Raw genomic sequence first — 21,514 nt, 5'->3', positions numbered from 1 at the left:
AGTCTACCACCCCAATTTCAGGGGGATTGGGCAAAGGGCTGATTTTTGGTGAATTTTTAAAGTTTTAGTGACTTTGGGGCAGTTTGGGAGCATAGCATGGGATCTGGGCAAAAGGAGTGGGGTGGGGTGGTAGTGCCTAATGGGTGCAGGCTACCACCCCAATTTCAGGGGGATTGGGCAAAGGGCTGATTTTTGGTAAATTTCTGAAAATTTCATATCTTTGGGGCAGATTGGGGCATATTGGGGCAGAAAGTGGGGCCTGGGGCAGAATAGTGGGGTGTGATGGTAGTGCCTAATGGGTGGAGGCTACCACCACAATTTCAGGGGGTTTGGACAAAGGGGTGATTTTTTGAGAATTTTTGAAGTTTTAGTGACTTTGGGGCAGTTTGGGGGCAGAAAGTGGATCTGCCCCAAAATAGTGGGGTGGGGTGGTAGTGCCTAATGGGTGGAGGCTACCACCCCAATTTCAGGGGGATTGGGCAGAGGGCTGATTTTTTGAGAATTTTTGAAGTTTGGGTGTCTTTGGGGCAGATTGGGGGCAGAAAGTGGATCTACCCCAAAGGAGTGGGGTGGGCTGGTAGATAGTGCCTAATGGATGGAGGCTACCACCCATCCCCAATTTAAGAGTGATTGCGCAGAGGGGTGAATTATGGTGAATTTATTTGTATGAGGTTTGTCTTCATAAGGTGAAGTGTGCTAAATTGATTACTTCCTCATATTATTCATAGTAAAGGAAAGTGTGAAAAAGTGAAAGTGGGGTCATGAGAGTTGTTTAATTGAAAAATATCTCATTTGCTATGATAGAATGAGAATTCACACCTTTTCTATTCACCATAATTCACCCCTCTGCCCAATCACTCTTAAATTGGGGATGGGTGGTAGCCTCCACCCATTAGGCACTATCTACCAGCCCACCCCACTCCTTTGGGGCAGATCCACTTTCTGCCCCCAATCTGCCCCAAAGACACCCAAACTTCAAAAATTCTCAAAAAATCAGCCCTCTGCCCAATCCCCCTGAAATTGGGGTGGTAGCCTCCACCCATTAGGCACTACCACCCCACCCCACTATTTTGGGGCAGATCCACTTTCTGCCCCCAAACTGCCCCAAAGTCACTAAAACTTCAAAAATTCTCAAAAAATCATCCCTTTGTCCAAACCCCCTGAAATTGTGGTGGTAGCCTCCACCCATTAGGCACTACCACTACACCCCACTATTCTGCCCCAGCCCCCACTTTCTGCCCCAATATGCCCCAATCTGCCCCAAAGACATGAAATTTTCAGAAATTTACCAAAAATCAGCCCTTTGCCCAATCCCCCTGAAATTGGGGTGGTAGCCTGCACCCATTAGGCACTACCACCCCACCCCACTCCTTTTGCCCAGATCCCATGCTATGCCCCCGAACTGCCCCAAAGTCACTAAAACTTTAAAAAATCGCCAAAAATCAGAGGAAGGTCCAATCGACTTGAAATTTGGGTGGCAGGTAGAACACAAGGTCCCCTTTCAAAACAGCTATTTTTTGAGATCCGAACCCGTTCGGTTCGGATCCGAACCGGGGGGTGGTTCGGCAAAACCAAAACCGAACCACCCTGGTCCGGTTCGGACCCGGTTCGGATCCGAACCGAACCGGGAGAACCGGTTTTATGCACATCCCTACCCACCCTGCATCCTATGGAAATGAATAGGGGGCTTCTTTCCTCATGGGGACCGTGCCAAGCATGGGCAGAATGGAGTCCTTTCTCCACTCTTCACCGGCTTTGTGGGGGGGGGCGGGGCGGGTGCCTCTCTGTGCGACCCGGTGGCGGGTTGCTGAGAGGCAAAGGACCCCTCTTGCGGAGGAAGGAAGGAGGGTCTCCCCCACCCCCAAACAATCCTATATCCTGCCATTGGAGGCTGTGTTTTACATAAGGGCATTGGAAGCGGCTTCCTACTGAGTCAGACCCTTGGTCTATCTAGCTCAGTACTGTCTACACTGACTGGCAGCGGCTCTCCAAGGGTGCAGGCAGGAGTCTCTCCTAGCCCGACCTGGAGATGATCTCCCGGCCCGACCTGGGACTTTTACACACAGCAGCCTTTCCCGTGAGTTTACTGGGAGGCTTTACTGCGAACTAGAGGAGAGCTGGCCTTGTGGTCGCAAGCATGACTTGTACCCTTAGCTAAGCAGGGTCCACCCTGGTTGCATATGAATGGGAGACTAGAAGTGTGAGCACTGCAAGATCTTCCCCTCAGGGGATGAAGCTGCTCTGGGAAGAGCAGAAGGTCCCAAGTTCCCTCCCCAGCAGCATCTCCAAGGTGGGGCTGAGAGAGACTCCTGCCTGCAACCTTGGAGAAGCCGCTGCCAGTCTGTGAAGACAATCCTGAGCTAGATGGACCAATGGTCTGACTCAGTCTATGGCAGCTTCCTCTGTTCCTATGTTCCTACGAACTCTAAGTTGTCTCCCCAAAACCAATGCAAAAAACCCAAATTGTGTGTGAAATGCTCCTCGATAACTCGCAGGGACTTCGGGGTAAATCTGGCCGATATGTGAATGCACCCCCTCCATTCCAGAGGAGATGCGAGTTAAAGGGCTTTCAAAGCCCCGTTGGAAAACTTCCTGGAGCATCTCTCCCAGCCCTACCTTCAAGCTGAGGTTGTGGCTGCTGCCCCATATAGGAGTTTCCCATAGTCTGGGAATCTGGTTTGAAACTCTTCTCTCTCAGGGCACATTTGGCAGCCATTCTCGCACATTCAGCCACCTCTCGGGGTTCCTGGTTTAAGCACCCGCTAATAAAAGGTTTTCTGAAGGGTTTATCACACGTCCAACCGGATTTCTCTGTGGTTCTGTCTGGCAAACCTACCATATTTCCATAGTCAGGGAAACATACCAGCGGGGATTCGAACCAGCAACCTCTTGCTCCCTAGGCAAGTTACTTCCCCGCTGCGTCATCTATTTATTTATTTATTAAGCATGCACCCTGCTGTTCCCCTCCAAACATGGAGAGGCTCAAGGCAGCACACAACAAGCCGATTCAAAAGAGCCACACACAAAACAAAACTAAATACACACAACACTTTAAAAAAAACTAAACCAAAACAGCAGCAAAAACACAACAGACGTCAGCTGAGTTCCCAGCCCGTTTCATCCCATGGTGCTTTATGATGGAAATGAGGCCGTCGTTTAGTGGCAGGTAACCCACTCTGCATGAAGGAGGTCCCAGGTTTAACCACTGGCAGCATCACTAGGTAGGCCTGGGAAAGACTCCATCTGAAAAACATGGAGAGTTGCTGCCAGTCAGTGTAGACAGTCATGGCTAACTCATTATTTCTTGCACATGAGTGCCATTAGGCACAAACAACTTGCCATGTGAAAAATGACTGCACCCAAAACATCAGACATGCCAACATTCAACAACAGCCATATTTTGCATTCAGAATCATCCCTGAATTTATTTAGTTACATTCCCCCCCCCTCCCCCGGACTGCCTTTTGCCAAACTAGTCCTCAGTGTATTGCATAACCCCTGCTAACTGGGCAAAGAGGCACCTTTTAATGTGGCGATTCTCCTTATTTAGCAAGGGGAGAGTAACTGGCCCTCTCCACCCCCAGCACAGTGAACTGTTGCTGGTGTCTAGCTTGTGTTTCTTTTTACATTGTGAGCCCTTTGGGGACAGGGAGCCATCTTATTTATTTGTTATTTCTCTGTGTAAACCACCCTGAGCCCTTTCTGGAAGGGCAATCAAATCAAAGCAAAGCAACAGAAATCAACTCCAAATAAATAAACAAACAGGAAAACCACCATGGGCAGAACGCCTCAGTTTCGATATCATAGGATTGTGTGCTTTGCATGTTCCCTTCCTAACAAATGGGCATGGAGTTCAAATATGGGGCTCAGACTTCAAGCAGAGAATTGTGTCATGAACATGCACACCAAGTTCCATGGTTATGTCTTTGTTCTTCCCAGCCGAGGGATGATCAGGCAGGGGAAGACGTTCCCTCTTCTGTGGTCTTCTTACTTTGTGCGTTGTCCTACTTATCCTAAATTCCACTTTAATGTCTGAAAAGTAAAACATGGTACCCAAAGGGCCTGGCAGAGATTATTGCCTCCAGAGGGCTCTTTTGCAGGGTTTCGTTCACACATGCTTCTGTGTGCATCAGAAATGTTGAGTGGAGAGAGCAGCCAGAGGAAGTGAAAGCTGCAGGCTGTGATGCTGGAGTTCAGGTTAGAACTCCTCCTCCTTCTCCTGGGACTTGAGCGCGGGACGGGAGAATGAACCAGTCGGACCATCAAGCAGTGAAATGGGAGAAATCCACACACCTCTTTGTCCCCCAAAGTCGCCGATTTAAAAGCTTGGCCTGACGACGGCCAGATGGTAAACAGTTTCCAGAGATGTCTGACCCAGCAATATTTTGCCTTCGTTAGGAAAATGGGGAATGGACTTTATGCTGCCCAAGTGGCCTTTAAAATGCTACCAGTAAGAGAAAGCCACACTCAGGTCAAAGCACCAAGTACTCTAGACTCTTAAGAAATTGTGTTGCTGGATCTGATACGCGAAGCAAAGGGCATCAAGGCAACAGCCGCACCTCTGTCTGTCCCCAGCACCTGGCGCTCAGGGTAGACTGCTCCTGAAGATGGAGGCTCCACCAAGATGTCCAAAGTAAAATCTCATCCTCTAATAGGAACATAGGAAGCTGCCATATATGGTCTATCTAGCTCAGGATTGTCTGCACAGACTGGCAGCGGCTTCTCCAAGGGTGCAGGCAGGACTCTCTCTCAGCCCTCTCTTGGAGATGCTGCTGCCAGGGAGGGGACTTGGGAACTTTTGCCATGCCAGGAGTTCTTTCAAAGAGGAGCCTTCGCATTCCTTGTCTCTGGACTCAGGTGCTGCTTTCGAGGTGCTGTGCCAAATAAGTGTGGGGTGTCCCTCAGGTCGCCAGCCCTCATGGAAGTTGTGGAGAACTGTCCAGCAGGATACAAGAGAACCTGGTGGAGGCAAAGGAGCCAAGGAAGAACTCCTAGTGTTTTGGGAAGAGAGAATGCCCTGCCAAACTCTCAGGCTATTAGCCATGCTCTTTCAATGGAACCCCCATGTTCAGAAGCAGTCTATCTACCCAATTTCCAGCTGTACACCAGGGGACACCACTTGCCACCACCACATCCCACCTTTGGGCTTCCTGGTTATTCCAACCCAGCCCTGCAGTTAAACAAAGCCACCGATAGGACGAGAGGACTTCTGGGCATGCACAAAGTGATTTTCTGCAAATGCTCCATTTTGGTAGAATTAGGGCGTGGGCAGGGCCCCTCGATAACCAGGTGTGACTTTTAGAGCGCTCTAAAAAGAAATCAAATATCTCCCCCACCCCACCCCACCCCACCCCAAAACCCCACCCCTTTAACCGGCCCGTCAGTTATCCGATTTTCTTTCCTATGCACGCGAAATCTTGCAAACTTTGGCTCCAGTCTTGGGAGGGGGGAGGGTGGGTTTCTACGGCACCCCATTGTTTTACAATGGGGGGGCTGTAGCCCAAAGGCGCATGCGCGTCTCAGACTCTCCCCCGCCCCCGGTCTCTGCTTTGCAATGCCATCAGCTGGAGAGCTGCAGTTTTCTGCTGGGCAGGTGGAAGAAGCGAAGCGCTGAGCGGAGAGCCTGAAAGGAGGCGGCGGCGGCGGCAGCAAGACAGAGGAGCGCGAGAGGGCGGGAAGGGGGTGCATCCAGTGGGGCTGCCCCCCGCCCCATGGAGGAGCGGGGCCCGGGGAGGGGGTGCCCAGCAGCCGCCGCCTCTCCGCAGCTCCCCCCCCCGGCTGATCTGGGCTGGGTGCCCCCTTTGTCTGGAGAGCTGCTAGCGAGGATTGGCTGCGGGGCCCCCTCCTCCCCCTTTGCAGAGGATGCTCCGCTGATGGGGCTCAGCCCCCTCTGAGTGGGTCGGTCGGTCGCCCCCACCCACCTTTGAAAAACCGCCCCCTCCGCCGCCGGGGACGTCTGTGCAGCGGCAGCAGCAGGAGAGGAGAGGCGAGGCGAGGAGGCTTCCTGCGCCGGGCTGGGCTGCCGGGACGAGTCATGCATTCCAGCAGACGCGGAGCGGGCGGCGGCGGCGCGGGCAGGTAGGGGCGCGCGGGAGGGCGGGCTGGCGGGTGCCGCTCCGGCGGGCTTCGTGGCCGCCTCGGAGGCGCCCAACTGCCTCGCAGAGCGCAGCAGCCGATTCCCTCCGCGCGGCTCACCGGCCGATGCGCCGGCACAAAAGTCGGAGGGGCTTCCCTGGTTGGAAGACGCCCCGAGGAGCCGAGAGGTGGCTGCCCCCCGTGTCCTGCCCCCCGCGGTCCTGGACCCAGCTCCCCCCCCCGCCGCCTCCCCGCCTGGATGGGCGCAGAGGAGGCATTCTTGGCAGGGGGAGCGGGGCTCGTTGCGGGGTGAGGCTTGCCACACGAAAATTGAGGGGCACGCGGGGCGGGGCGGGGGGGGAGAGAAATCCACCAGCACCCCCGCCCCGCCTTGGAGCTGATGGGCAGAGGGCGTTTGGGGTCCAGCCTGGAGCAGCTTGGCCAGGTAGAAACTGACCAGCCTCGAGGAGCCCAGTTTGGGATTGTTGCGGTTTGGGTTTGGAACTCGGTCGCCTTTCTCTGCTCTCTGCGGGGATCGGGAGGAAGATGAGCGGGGAGGCGGCCAGGCAAGACGCGGGCGGGGGGGGGAGTCTTAAAGCCCCCACCCCGTTGGAGAGTTCAGGGGTTGGCATAACATTTGCTCTGGTGAATTGGAAGGAAACCGAGGGATGGATCGTTTCCAGATATTTTTTTGGGTGGGGGGGGGGGGCGGTTGTGGGTGCGAAAGCTACCTCAAGAGCAGAGGGGAGCCGGGAGACGTGGGCCAAGAGAGTCCTTTTGGGGTCTGGCAAACTATTGCAAAGGCAACAGCAAGCCCCCTGGGGGGAATCGAGCGGCGGGAAGCGGGATCCTAGAAAGCAGAAGTGGGGGTGAGGGGAGGTCGCAGGATCCTGAATAATGTCACTCTCCTTGTTAGGAGGGAGCAGAGACAGGCGGGACGGGGAGGGGGGCGAGGAGGCGAATCTGCGGGGTCCAGGAGCTCAGGGGTGCAAATATCGCCCGATCAGCAGATGGCCCCTCAGAGGGCATCAGCTGGTGACATCAGAAGGGTGGAAAATTCAGGAGGAGGATGGAAGCAGGTGTCGTTAAAAGAAGGAGGGGGAAAGGGGCAGTTCTCCTCGAATTACTAATGAATGGATTATTGCTGTGAGCAGAACGCCTGGCTGTAGGAGGGAGGCTGCTGGAGTATTAGAGAGGTCCTTTAGGAATGTCCCCACTAGAGATGGCCAAGCCGTTCAGTGTCGGGGTGAATGGCAGTCTGGCCGTAGGAACAGAGGAAGCTGCCATAGACGGAGTCAGACCATTGGTGCATCTAGCTCAGGATTGTCTTCACAGACTGGCAGCGGCTTCTCCCAGGTTGCAGGCAGGAATCTCTCGCAGCCCTATCTGGGAGATGCTGCTGCCAGGGAGGGAACTTGGAGCCTAGATGCTCTTCCCAGAGCGGCTCCATCCCCTAAGGGGGAATCTCTTATAGCGCTCACACATCAAGTCTCCCATGCAAATGCAACCAGGGCAGACCCTGCTTAGCGAAGGGGACCAGTCAGGCTTGCTGCCACCAGACCAGCTCTCCTCTGGTCCTCGGAACCTTAGGGCCACATGGCAGCTCTGTGGGGCAACCTGTTTCCTGCCCTGTGACCCCTAGCTGGGAAGGGCAGAGCTGTTGGTCCCTAAGGCACACAAGCCGGTCCTGGGCTGTTTCTTGGTCACCCTTTGGTGTGACCGAATGTCAGGAGGGTGGGACGGAATATCTGGGACTGGCACAGAGAGAGCGATGGCAATACACTGTAGATGCAATTGGTTTAAAATTGGTTTTCTATGGTGCGATCAAGAGACATCGTGGGAGTGATAAAAGCGAGAGTAAAAGGGAGGGAGGGAGGGAGGGAGGGAGGGAGGGGGGCGTCTGCCCCCAAGGCGTGTACAGCCAGCCTCAATAGCGGCTGGAAAGAGAGAGAAAGGAAGGGTGAGAAGGAGTGAACTGGAGAAGTGGCGAGGCTCTGCGGTCCAATCTTGTGCATGTTTACCTGGAAGTGGGCTCCAGTGAGGGTTTCTCCCAAGCTTCTGTGAGTAGGAATGCAGTATTCATTAGGAACAACAGGAAGCTGCCTTCTCCTGAGTCAGACCCTTGGTCCATCGAGCTCAGTATTGTCTACCTAGACTGGCAGCAGCTTCTCCAAGCTTCTCTCAGCCCTATCTTGAGATGCTTCCAGGGAGGGGACGTGGGACCTTCTGCAATTCCCAGAGCAGCCCCATCCCTGAAGGGGGATACCTTACATGTGGTCTCCCCTGCAAATGCAGACCAGGGCAGGCCCTGCTTAGCAAAGGGGACAATCCATGCTTGCTTCCACAAGACCAGCTCTCCTCCTTTTGGGCTGGAGAGAAGTATTGGTTAAGAGGACCAGCGCAATATCCATTTTCCCTCTTCTCCCAAGGTATCCGTCTTTTGGCTTTCCGGTGGCAGATATTCCGGAGAGCCTAAATGCATGCATAAGATGTGGAAATGTGTTTCTGGGTGCAGAACCTAGAAACCTACCATTGGCTGCCTCTCCAGACGGCGGTCATACCTGTTGTTAAATGCCCCTAGGGTTTTTTTAAAAAGAAGTTCACAATCTGCAAACACACCCCCTGGCCTTCAAGAATATGTAGAACTCCATGTCTCAAAACCATAGATGCTAGAGTTCAAAAAGAGAAGCAAAGATCTTGAGCGGACGCCTCTAGTCCAGCTTCCTGTTTCCTACAAGCAGGCAAGTATTCAGAGATAGACTGTCCCTGAAGGTGGAGGTTCCCCATATATGTCTTAACTAATGGCCGGTGAAGAAGCAGAGACCGGGCCTCCTTGCTGCGGCTTCTTGCTTTTTCAATCCCACCTGCGTAAAGAGGTGTGGTTATTCAGTAGTGCAGGGACTGTATTTTGCATGTGCCCAGAAGCCCTCGGATTGTGCTTCACATCATTCCAAGGCAGAGCTGGATATGGGCCCAGATGAAGCCTTAGGGAGGTTGGATGCATGGATGCACAAAGGAGGACCGGTCACGGGAAAGGACCTTTTGGACTCACTCACTCACTCATTCATTCATTCATTCGACTTCTAGACTGCCCTTCCAAAAATGGCTCAGGGCGGTTTACACAGAGAAATAATAAATACGTAAGGAAGAGGAATCCCTGTCCCCAAAGGGCTCACAATCGAAAAAGAAAAACAAGAAAAACTCCCCCTGTGTTTACTCAGAAGTAACTTCCATTGCATTCAATGGGACTTACTCCTAAGTAAGTGTGCCTAGGATTGCAGCCTTTGTCTGGGGTTTGGTGGGAAGATATGTGGTCATCGGTTGCTGCCAGCAGTTACTTGAGTGTGACTTTCTGCGGCTTATCTTTTCAAATCCAGTAAGGAGTGTGTGTGCATTAGGAAGCAGGGGCCGTAGTTCAGTGGCACAGGGTCTGGTTTGCAGGCAGAGGGTCCCCGGTCCCGCCCTTGGCAGCATCTCCAGGTAGGGCTGGGAAGGTCTTGTCTGAAGCCCTGGAAAGATGCTGCCGGTCAGAGTAGGCCTGACTGCATTAGCTGCACCAAAGGTGCGACTTAAAAAGGACATTGTTGAACTGGAGAAGGTACAGAAGAGAGCAACCCAGATGATCAGGGGCCTGGAGCACCTTCCTTATGAGGCAAGGCTACAGCACCTGGGGCTTTTTAGTTTAGAACAAAGACGACTGCAGGGAGACATGATAGAGGTCTATCAAATCATGCATGGTGTGGAGAAAGTGGAGAGAGAGAAATTCTTTCCCCTCTCACACAACACTAGAACCAGGGGTCACTCCATGAAATTGATTGCCAGGAGGTCTAGGACCAACAAACGGAAGTACTTTTTCACACAACGCGTGATCCACTTGTGGAACTCTCTGCCACAGGATGTGGTGACGGCCAACAACCTGGATGGCTTTAAGAGGGGTTTGGATGACTTCATGGAGGAGAGGTCTATCAATGGCTACTAGTCAGAGGGCTGTGGGCCACCTCCAGCCTCAAGGGTGTGCCTCTGAGTACCAGTTGCAGGGGAGCAATGGCAGGAGAGAGGGCACGCCCTCAACTCCGGCCTGTAGGCTTCCAGCGGCATCTGGTGGGCCACTGTGCGAAACAGGCTGCTGGACTAGATGGGCCTTGAGCCTGATCAAGCAGGGCTGTTCTGATGTTCTTATGTTCTTATGACTCGTTCAAAGGCAGCTTCCTGTAGTATTTCCAACGTGTGGTGTGGTGGTGTTTTCCATTTAATTTTGTCCGATCTGTCATCCCTGTTGACTTTTGCATTCGGAGAGCAGTACCAGCTTATGGGATTTCCTGACCCGAGATGAGGCAGTTTATCATAGGCAGCCTATTTTTTTTTTAAAGCAAACCAAAAGTTCACAAAGGAGACTATCCATCATGATAGCTAAGAGCAGAGCCTCCCTATTCAGAGGCAGTCTACCTTTGAACACCTAGTGCTGGGAGGGGAAGCAGTAGAGGGTGTTTTTTTTTTTTTTTTTTTGCCTCAATTCCCTGCTTGTGGGGTCCCCAGTGGCACCTGGCTGGTGGTTATGGGATGTCTGACTGGGTACTCTTCTGGTCTGATGTGGCAGGGTTCATCTTGTGGCAAGATGAACCTCCAGGTTCTGAGGGAGTCTATCTCTGAATAGCAGAGCACAGGGGAACACAGTTGCCTTGATGCCCTGCTGGTGGGCCTCTCAAAGGTGTCTGGGCTGGCCGCTCTGGCAAAAGGGGATGCTCAGCTTCATGGACCTTTGGCTTGGCCTGGCGAGGCTATTCCTTATGTCCTTAGACAAATCTATTGGCACTTCTAGCCATGAGGGCTTTAAATGGAACCTCCATGGGCAGAGGCAGTCTATCTTCAGGTGTAGGTGGCCAGCGATAAGGCGAGGGAGGATGGAGGTACAGAAGGGTGGAGCCTCTTAGGTGCAAGATCTGCCTGCAGCCAGGGGTGTAATTAGGGGGCAGCTCATGGGGCACGGGCCCACAGTGTATGGCTCGGAGCCCCAAATCTCACCAGCCCCCTCCGTCCTCCGTGACCTCTCCCAGAAAGGGACTGCATCAGTGGAGGAGGCATATTCTCCTGGCCTCGCCTCTCTCTCTGCTGTTTCCATCTTCATACGAGTTGTATTATATTGGAGACTTTAAAAAAAGATACTCGGTTATTCTTGGGGGTGCGGGGAGTTGTGATGGAGTTACATTATTGCAAGGGGTGTTGTGGGCCCGAGTCGCAAAAGTGCCTGGCAACACCCGTGTCTGGAGCTTTCTGCAAGTGCCCAGAATGTCTGGAGTCCTTGAAGGTGTCATCTTCTGCAACCTTCCTGTTCGGGCATGCGTGCAGTCCCACTTGGAGACAGCAGTCAGCAGGAGGAGGAGGAGGAGGAAGAAGAAGAAGAAGAAGAGGGCTTTGGAGGATAATTGAGCCTTTGCTTGCAGTGGGGAGCAGAGCCCTGGGGAAGGTTTCTGATGTGGATCTGTTCCTCTTTGGAGGCTTGAAGCGGTAATCTTGACTCACGCTGTTTCCATCTCCTCTTTGTTGTCTTTCCCCCCATGATCAAAAATTAGAATCTAAGGTTCTCAAGGTAGAGATTGAGACCCGTCTTTTGATAGCTCACTTATTCTGCAAAGTGCTCACTGCAAAATGCAGCAAGGGCGCTAGAGGAATGGATGCAGAAAGGGATTGATACATTTTGGGAGAGCCCTGCCAGATCAGGCCCCAAATGGCCATCGGGCCCCAGCACCCTGCCACCAACAGAGGACAGCCAGATGCCTCTGGGAAGCCCACAAGCAGGGCATGAAGGCACCAGCCCTCTTTCGGCTGTGCTCCACAGCAGCTGGCGTTCAGAGATAGACTGCCCTGGACATGGAGGTTCCATGGAGCAGTCACTGGCTAGCTTCTGGGTGGACCCCTGATAACTGTTTCTCGAATCCCTTTTTAATAAGGAGAACTTGTCTGAATCAAGTTGAATACATCTAGTCCTGCCAGCCAGATGCCTCTGGGGAGAGGCAATTGTGGTGCGTAGGTTATTTTTAATCCCCATGAGCTATTCCTCCGACAAGACACCAGAAGACAGCCAACGGGGATTCAATTTGCCTGGGTTATCCCCTTCCAGAGGGATCCCAGATCTTGCTTCCTAGTGGCTTGACCCAGCCAAGCCAGACCCCAGGCAGGTTCCCAGCCAGGCCCAGGGCTTGACCTTCATGGGTCCCTCAAGGGCAGGGAGCCATTTCTAGAAATTTGGCCCAAATAGAAGATTCCAGTGACGTCAAGGCAGGTTACAGCTCTGCAGGGACCCTGGACAGCTCCCCTAGAAGGCAGACGTGTATCCAATGGAGTTTAGTTCAACTGAGCCTTTATGCCCCCAATCAGGGTCACATGAAGAGTTGATGAAGAAGAAGGCGTTCTCTTAAATACCTTGGACCCAAGCCATTTAGGGCTTTATAGGTAATGACCAGCACGATGTATTTCGCCCAGAAATGTATCGGCAGCCAGTATAGTTCTTTTAAAAATGTGTATAATATGATATTTTCAGGCAACCCCGGAGACCAACTGGGGGAAGATTTCAGGAGGATCCTGCAAACGGGGACAAAAGTGCTCACCCATCCAAGTAAAGGCCAGAAGCATTTCCCTCACTCTGAACTGGCTTTGTGACACCATCACCTCTAGGCAAATATGTGATCTAACAGACTTGCTGCATGCTCTCTGATTGGGATCACCCTAATGTTTCAGAGGAAAAATGGCAAGCTGCCAATTGAGCAGTGAACAGCTTGAAAATTGACTACAGGATTTGTTACCCTCACTCTGAACTGGCTCTGTGATGGCATCACCTAATCAAACATGTCTATGTGGTTCATAATATTCTACGATTGTGCCTAACATCCAGTGATGGACTTCTCTTCCTCCAGAAATCCATCTTTTTACAAACCAACATACCTAGTGACCAACCCCCCATCTTGTGGCAGCAAGTTCCATTTGTCAGTTATACACTGCTAGTGGTACATTGCAGCAGAGATATGTGCGATTCTAACCAAACTACAATGGTCTAGAGCAATGCAGAATGGGAACTGCAACACACTGCCAGCAAAATCTTCTATGGCGCTGCAAAAATCTGAGGTTCCATCATGTTGCTTAGCAGTTCGTCTTCTAAATCGGACTTCTGAATTGGTCTTCTGATTCGTCTGCTCACTGGGGTGCCTAAACTTCCTGCCTTCTTTGTGTCCTTGCAGAGCATGGCTTTGGGTCAAAATGAAAGGCAGAGGAAAGAGGAAGACGGAGGCAAAGAATGTGTGTGTGCGTGCTTGTGTAAGTCTGGTAGCCTGCCAAGAATTAAATTGCATTTCATGTGAAGCTAATCACCAATCACCAGATTGGCATATTCATGAGGAGCATGAATTATTCACGAGATGACAGATGTAAGTGGGGGGGTGTTTCTATTCTCCTGTCGGTTTTGTTAAAAATCAGCACACACATGGGATTGCCCGTTATCTCGAAGATGCATTTTGGGGGCCTGCCCATCCGTAGGTGTGCATTCCGAGATGGATTTCCACACGAAGGCCAGCCAGAGGGCAAAAATGCTGGGCCCTCCCCTTCACCCAGGGGGCATTGTTCATAATCCAGGAAGCCCCTGGTGATGAGGAGAGCAAAGAGACGGAAGACGTTTCTGCCACTGATATCAAGAGGGGCCGTTGTGGCTTCCTAATTGCAAAAATCCACAAGACGAGTGAAGTATTGTCTGCTGGGCACAAGGCCGCCCAGACAGGCAGACTTTCAAGGATGTCTGTCGTTTCAGCTTCTTAAAAAGTGACAAGCTGTTGAGAAACCATGCTGAGGGAGTGAGAGGGAAAGAATCTCTCACACTTTTTTTTTTGAGTCTCGCTTATCACCTCTTTTACTTAACCACTAATGGAGGCAGCAGAAATATTCACATCTTCCCAGATTGCTGTGGTCGCATTTTAACAAAGAATGCTGCGGAATCCAATCTGAAATTATTCAGATTTTGTCCCTGGATTTTGGAGAACTGCATTTCCTGGTCTAGATTCTGATGTCGGACTGGTGGATTAAGGATTCTCCTGAATTTTGTAAGGGACAGTTATTCCTGTGTGCATCCCTCTTATTTTACCAGTGGGCACTGATAAACAACCCCCCCCCCCAAGCAATCTGGGTGCAATCATACATCTGACTGCATCAAGGGTTTTTGCACTGTGGCTTACTGATGCACATATACATTGGTGAAACACCACACAAATAGCATCTTGATGGACCCGTCACGTAGCGATGATTTTCTTGCAGTGTTTTATCAGTACAAATCAGTAATGCAAAGACACAAACAAACTCAAAACTGTGACACAGTGCAAAACGTGGACATTTAAATATGCAAGGGCGAAGATTTGTTGGTGCATCGGCTCTGCTATGGAAAGCAGGATTTGGATACTGAAAATCAAAGGGAGATTTCGGAAACCTGCTCAGCAACTGTTAGCTGAAGTTCAGCATGGGGACACCAGGTGTTTAATTTCTCCGTCCCCGCCGGTGTGGAGACAGTGGCCTCTTCTCTTGTGCTCCATGATGGTTTGGACCTGCGAGGGCACAGCTGGACTTTGCAGATTTGTCTAGGTTTCCAGAATGACCAGCTCGCTCTGCAGACCATGTCAGGCGTGGGTGGGGAAAGGGAAGAGGGTTTTGTGGATTCTGTGTGCGGAAAGCAAGTGCCCTTTGGCTCAGAGCAAATTAAACCTCTTGTTGCCTTGTAGGCTTCCCACCTGGCGGGGAGCGGATAAGCACTCCCCATGTGGCTTTCTCCGCGCGCGCACAAGAGGAAAAAGTTGCCGATGCCTTATTAATCATGGTGATGGCCAGGGAGTCTTTTAAACAGACACGTCGGGGGTGGTGGTGGGGGTCTATTGCCTTGATAAATACAGTGGCACTTCTGCTTCCCTCCAGAGAGGCTGCCATAACAACACTTTGCAGCCGGCTGGAAGAGTCGGCTGGAACAGCATCTTGTCTTTGGAAGGGAAACCCCTGTGTCTGGGGATGGGGCCGCAGTTCAGTATCAGAGCATCTGCTTTGCTGGCAGAGGGTCCCAGGTTCAGTCCCTGGCAGCATCTCCAGGTAGGGCTGGGAGGGATGTCTCTCTGAAATCCTGAAGATGGGAGCGGAGCCACCATTGTGCAAGGGCGTTCAAAGAACCCGGGCTGCCACGCTTGGGCCGCGCCTGGCAAAAAAAAGAGAGTTGCGTTTCCGGCTAGGCTAGGAACCCAGCACTGGCTGAAGCTTTTTGAAAAGGGAACGGTGCCATTTCTCTCTCTGCTTTTGCGCTACCAGTCATGCTGCAAACATGGCACTGGCCAAGGTTTGCTTGCAGACAGGGTGTGTGGCCCCATTTTCTAATGTGGTCACGCCCCCTGCATCTGATGTCAGGAGGTGTCTGATGTCAGGGGGTGTGGCTTGTGTGGTGGGGGCCACTGCCTGAAGAGCTGCTGCCAGTCAGAGTAGACTGTACTGAGTTAGATGGACCAAAGGTCTGACTCAACAGATGGCAGCTTCCTGTGTTCTGGTGGGCAACTCTGGTGACTGATTGTAGGCAGAAGGGCCCTACAGCAAGAGACTCCTCAATGGACAAGCGCAGGGATCCGTCTGCAACTGGAAGCAACAAGCATCCATTTTTCAAAGCATGAGCGGTTTCTTGGGTGTCTCACCAATACAGCCACACAGAGGTGGGAAAGCACTGAACAGGAAAGAAGGGGTGAGGAGAAGGAGATAGGGATAGAGTCAGGAGGCTGGAGGAAGAGAAAAGAAAGGCAGGGATAAATCCAGCTAGAAAAAGGCGCTGAGCAATACGGCAGTGTTGATGGCTGTTTTTCATAGATCGCCCTCTACGTTCCTGGGACTCACTGATAAAACACTAAGGGGGAAAGCCATCTTTCCCCCTAAGCTAAATTAGTTCTTTGCATCTGTCTTCACGGCAGAGGACACTGAGCATATACCTGTGCCTGAACTGAGCTTCTCAGAGACAGAGGATAAAGAACTGAGTCAGACAGAGGTGACGAGAGATGATGTTAGGAAAGGAACATAGGAAACATAGGAAACTGCCATATACTGAGTCAGACCATTGGTCTATCTAGCTCAGTATTGTCTTCACAGACTGGCAGCGGCTTCTCCAAGGTTGTAGGCAGGAATCTCTCCCAGCCCTATCTTGGAGAAGTCAGGGAGGGAACTTGGAACCTTCTGCTCTTCCCAGAGCGGCTTCATCCCCTGAGGGGAAGATCTTGCAGTGCTCACACATCAAGTCTCCCATTCATATGCGACCAGGGCAGAACCTGCTTAGCTATGGGGACAAGTCATGCTTCCTACCACAAGACCAGCTCTCCTCTCCCTCTAAACTGTCTGGAAAATTTAAACATTAACAAATTGCCAGGTCCAGATGGCATCCACCCAAGAGTCCTTAAGGAACTCAAATGTGAAATTGCTGACCTCCTTGCAAAGATATGCAACTTATCCCTACAGTAGGGCAGGGCTGCTCAACTTTGGCCCTACTGCAGATGTTGGCCTACAATTCCCATAATCCCTAGCTAATGGCCACTGTGGCTGGGGATTATGGGAATTGTAGTCCAAAAACAGCTGGGGAGCCTAAGATGAGCAGGCCTGAAATAGGGTCTGTACCAGAGGACTGGAAAGTAGCCAATGTAATCCCAGTTTTCAAAAAGGGATCCAAGGAGGATCTGGAAAATTGCAGGCTGGTCAGCTTAACGTCTGTTGCAGGCAAATTAATAAAAAGCCTTCTCAAGGATAAAATGATTAAGCATATAAAATAACAGGCCCTGCTGAGGGAGAACCAGCATGGCTTCTGCAAAGGTAAATCTTGCCTCACCAACCCTATGGAGTTTTTTGAGAATGTCAACAGGTGTATAAGATATAGGTGATCCAGTTGACATAGTTTGCCTGGACTTTCAAAAAGCTTTAGACAAAGTTGCTCATCAAAAGCTCTTGAGAAAATTTAGGATAAGGGGACAAGTACATGTGTGGATTGGTCACTGGTTGAAGGAAAGGGAACAGAGGGTAGGAATAAATGGAGAGTGTTCACAATGGAGGGAAGTAAGAAGTGGGGTCCCCCAGGGATTGGAACTGGACTGGTGTTCTTTTATTTGTTCATAAATGATCTAGAAGTTGGGGTAAGCAGAGAAGTGGCCAAATTTGCAGATGACACTAAACTATTTTGGGTAGTGGAATCCAAGAGAGATTGTGAGCAGCTCCAAAAGGATCTCTCCAAACTGGGGGAGTGGGCGACAAAGTGGCAAATAATGCAGTTCAATGTAAGCAAGTGTAAAGTGATGCATATTGAGGCAAAACCCCCAACATCACATATACACTGATGTGGTCTGAGTTGTCAGTGACTGACCAGGAGAGAGATCTTGGGGTTGTGGTAGACAGCTCACTGTGTCCACTCAGTGCATGGATGTACCCTGAGGGGAACATCTTACAGTGCTCAAACACATCTCCCATTCAAATGCAAACCCAGGTGGACCCTGTTTAGCAAAGGGGACCATTCATACTTGCTACCACAAGACCAGCTCTCCTTCAGCAAGGCCTGTTCTGTATGCTTAACAGTTTTGTCCTTAAGTATGCTTTCTATTAATTTACCAGGCACAGAAGTTAAGCTATCCAGCCTGTAGTTTCCCATATCCCCCTTGAATCCCTTTTTGAAAATCAGAGTTACATTAGATACTTTCCAGTCCTCTGGTACAGAACCTGATCATAGGGACAAGTTACAATCTTTGCTAGGAGATCAGCAATTTCACATTGAGTTCCTTCAGTGGGCGGATGTCATCTGGCCCTGGTGGTTTGCTAAGTTTTATTTTTTCCCCAACAGTTTATAACATCCTCTCTCATTGCCTCTAATTGGCCCAGTTCTTCAGTCTCCAAGTCTGAGAAGCTCAGTTCCAGAGCAGGTCGATGGTCAGTATCCTCCGCCATGAAGACAGATGCAAAGAACTCACTGAGCTTTTCTGAAATCACCTTATCAATAATTTAATTCACGCCCTCACCATCTAATGGTCCAACCGCCTCCTTGGCAGGTTTTCTGCTTCTGATATTTTTAACCAAGTTTTTGTTATTCCCCTTGATGCTTCTAGCTATGTGCTCCTCAAACGTTCTTTTTGCTTCCCTTATTGTCTCCTTGCACAGGGAACCTGGAACCTTCTGCATGTAGGTGCTCTTCTCAGAGCGGCCCTATCCTGGAAGGGGGAATATCTTACAGCTCTTAAATGTGGTCTCCACCTAATGGTGCAGTGGGGAAATGACTTGATTAACAAGCCAGAGGTTGCCGGTTCAAATCCCCACTAGTATGTTTCCCAGACTCTGGGAAAGACCTATATCTGGCAGCAGCAATATAGGAAAGATGCTGAAAGGCATCCTCTCATACTGCATGGGAGATGGCAATGGTAAATCTCTCCTATATTCTACCAAAGACAACTACAGAGCTCTGTGGTTGCCAGGAGTCGACACCGACTCAACTGAACACTTGACCCATTCAAATGCAAACCAGGCAGACTCTGCTTAGCAAAGGGGACAATTCATGAATCTCCTGAGCTGATTAGAACCACCCAAGTTCAAATCCGCATGCCCTCTCGCCTTTCTCTCCTCTCCTGGTTAGGCACAGTCCAGAGGATGTGGTTGGAGAGAGAAAAGGAAGCGAGGTTTCTTTCTTCTTCTCTTTTTATGACTTGTATTATTATGTGGTGGGTAGGAATAAAATCCCCAAGCCTCAGCAGCAATATTGGAGGAAGGCGGGGGGAAATTCCTGGCAAGCCCTCCGCAGGGGCAGGCAGTTGGAAATCAAAGATGGCTTGGAGCATTTTCTCAGCAATAAGGTTTCTCCGTTTTAAAGGCAACCGGGTCAATTACTGGCTTACACAAAGCAGCGGCACAAGTGGAAGCAAACGTTGCAGCCCACACAGGCTGCATTGATGAGACCTTGCCCTTTCTCCCTCACCACACGCCTGGGGCCCACTCCCAGAATTCCTAAAAGGAGCCATCTAAGCAAGTAAAGAATGTCTTGTTGGGCCAGACTATCAAGCCCAGCACCTGGTTTCCAGCAGAGGACAGCCAGAGACCTCCAGGAAGCTCACAAGCTGGGTGTGGAGGCAGCAGCCCTCCCCTTGATTTTTGCTCCCATGTTCAGAGGTAGACTGCCTCTGGCTTGGAGGTTTCATTCAGAGGTGCACTTGGGTAATTTTGGAGCCTGAACCTAAAGGCCTTTGGACCCCACCCCCCACACACTGGAGTGCCCCCCCTCCTGCTGCAAGTTAAGCATCCTCCACCTACACACACACACACACACACACACACACACAAAGAGAGAGAGAGAGTGAGTGTGTGTGTATTTTTAACACATGGGTGTATTTATTTATTTATTTATTTATTTATTTATCTATCAGATTTGTACACACACACACACCCCCGCAAAAAAAAATTTCATCTCTGGGCGGTTAACAATAGCATAAGACAAGTTAAAATATATACAAAAACTTAAAACAATTTAACAATTTAAAAATCCCCTACAAAGTAAAACCTTAAAATTTTAAAGAACTGAAAAAGCTCGGGTGAAGATGTGGGTTTTCAAATGCTTTTTAAACATTGTCAGAGATGGGGAGGGTCGTATCTCAGTAGGGAGCTCATTCCACAGTCTTGGGGCGGCAACCGAGAAAGTCCATCCCCCATGTGGCCACCAACCGAGCTGGCGGCAACTGGAGATGGATCTCTCCGCACGACCTTAATGGGTGGTGGGGCTCATAATGAAGCATTTGTGCAAATATGCAGTAACAGCAACATTTCAACATGCAACTTAACATATCCCCGTCCCACATTTTTCTTTCCCCATCCCCCTCTCTGTCTCTAAAGCACCCGGCACAGACACAGCACAGATCAGCAGCAAACACACCACCCAGGACACTCTCAAGAGGACTTGGGGGGGGGCAGGGGGTGTGGAGGCCCTGGACTTTGGCCCCGAAGTCCAGGGCTAAGAACACCACTGGTTCCATTTAGCTGTGCTGATGGCTAGCGGTTGATCTCTCTTTCGAGATCTACTGCTTCCTCCAAAGCCTTTGCCAACTTTGCACCTTGCATCATTACTGCTACAAATATTTATATACCGCTCATCAACCAAAGTTCTCAAAGCTATTGCTTCCTGCCTTGTTTGGGGTTATCTGGCTGCCCTCTGTTGGAAACAGAATGCTGGGGCAGACATAATGTGGTCTGATCTAGTCGGGCTCGTATGGATCTGATTCCAGGTTCTCACCTGGCTGTGTCAAGCCACTGATTTTGGGTTCCTCAGTCAGAGATGCTCAGTGTCGGATCAAGATTCCTCACATTGACACAGAAAAATAAGTAATACATAGATCAGATGGCTCCCTGTCCCCAAAGGGCTCACAGTCTAAAAAGAAACAAAAGGCAGATACCAGCAACAGCCACTGGAGGGATGCTATGCTGGAGTTGGAGAGGGCCAGTAGAGGTGTTTGCTCCATTGCACACTGCTGGAGTGGTGTGAGCATTTAGTGCACTATGTACATTCTGATAGGCTTGCTGTGTTAGCAGAAGGTCCTAGCTCCGAGGTCCCAGCATCTGCAGTTAGCAGAATCTCAGGAACCAGTTGATGGGGAAGACTGCTGTCTGCCCAGGACCTTGGAATGCTGCTGTCAGTCAGAGTATATAACACTGGGCAAGATGGCCCAAGGGTCAGACTCTGTAGGTGGCAGCACTTGGAAGGATCTCTGGAAAGCCTTCTGTCTCTGAGACTTCAGAGAGCTGCTGCCAGCCAGAGCATGTCATTCTGGGGCAGACAGATCTAGGGTCTGATTCAGTCTGCTGCTAAGAGAGGCTCGTACGGGAAGAGCCGTACAGGGAAGAGCCGTACCTTGGCAGCAGAGGAGGGGTTTTGCATGTTGGACGGTCCAAGGCTGAATCTCCAGCAGCATTTCCTGTGCTCTGAAATGTTCCTTCCTGCCTCGGCCGGTCAGATGAGCCAGCACTCGTCCAGCTGGGCCAATGATCTCGCTAGACATCAGGCACTTTCATGGGGGCATATGATTTCATACCAACCCAAAGCTGTTGTGGGGGAGGCCTCTGACTCAGCGGTACGGCAAATGGCTTTGCATGCAGAAGGTCCCAGATTCAGTTTCTGGCATCGCCAGTTAAAAAGCAACAAAGAGACGGGAAAGGGTGAGAACCTTCTGCCGGCCAGAGCAGATAATACTGGCCTTGATGGGCCAATAGTCAGACTCTAGCAGGCAGCTGCCTGTGCTCAGGCACATCAGCACATAGGTTGCATGCAAAAAAAAATCCAGGAGAAAATCTATTTATCTAAGATCTGGAGAGAGATACTGCTGGCATGTGCAGGCAACCCTGGCTGAGAAGAAAAGGTCCTGGGGAAAGTCTCTCTGGC

The 21,514-nt window shown here is 50.9% G+C and overlaps 1 protein-coding gene across 1 annotated transcript; it reads right to left on the bottom strand.

The window, feature by feature from the left end:
• Positions 1-2,921: 2,921 nt before the first annotated feature.
• LOC128343760 (uncharacterized) lies at positions 2,922-21,013 on the bottom strand. Its single transcript, XM_053293194.1, has 3 exons — positions 20,987-21,013; positions 5,922-6,601; positions 2,922-3,243 (listed from the first exon to the last, which is right to left on the bottom strand). Exons 1-3 carry the CDS (start codon positions 21,011-21,013, stop codon positions 3,096-3,098), a joined length of 855 nt encoding a protein of 284 aa, XP_053149169.1. The 3' UTR covers positions 2,922-3,095.
• Between the last annotated feature and the right edge of the window lie 501 nt (positions 21,014-21,514).

This window comes from Hemicordylus capensis, chromosome 2, assembly GCF_027244095.1.
Source record: "Hemicordylus capensis ecotype Gifberg chromosome 2, rHemCap1.1.pri, whole genome shotgun sequence".
NCBI lineage: Eukaryota > Metazoa > Chordata > Lepidosauria > Squamata > Cordylidae > Hemicordylus > Hemicordylus capensis.
Note: the sequence above shows the minus strand (reverse complement) of the source record. Positions and strands in the feature narration are given on the sequence as shown.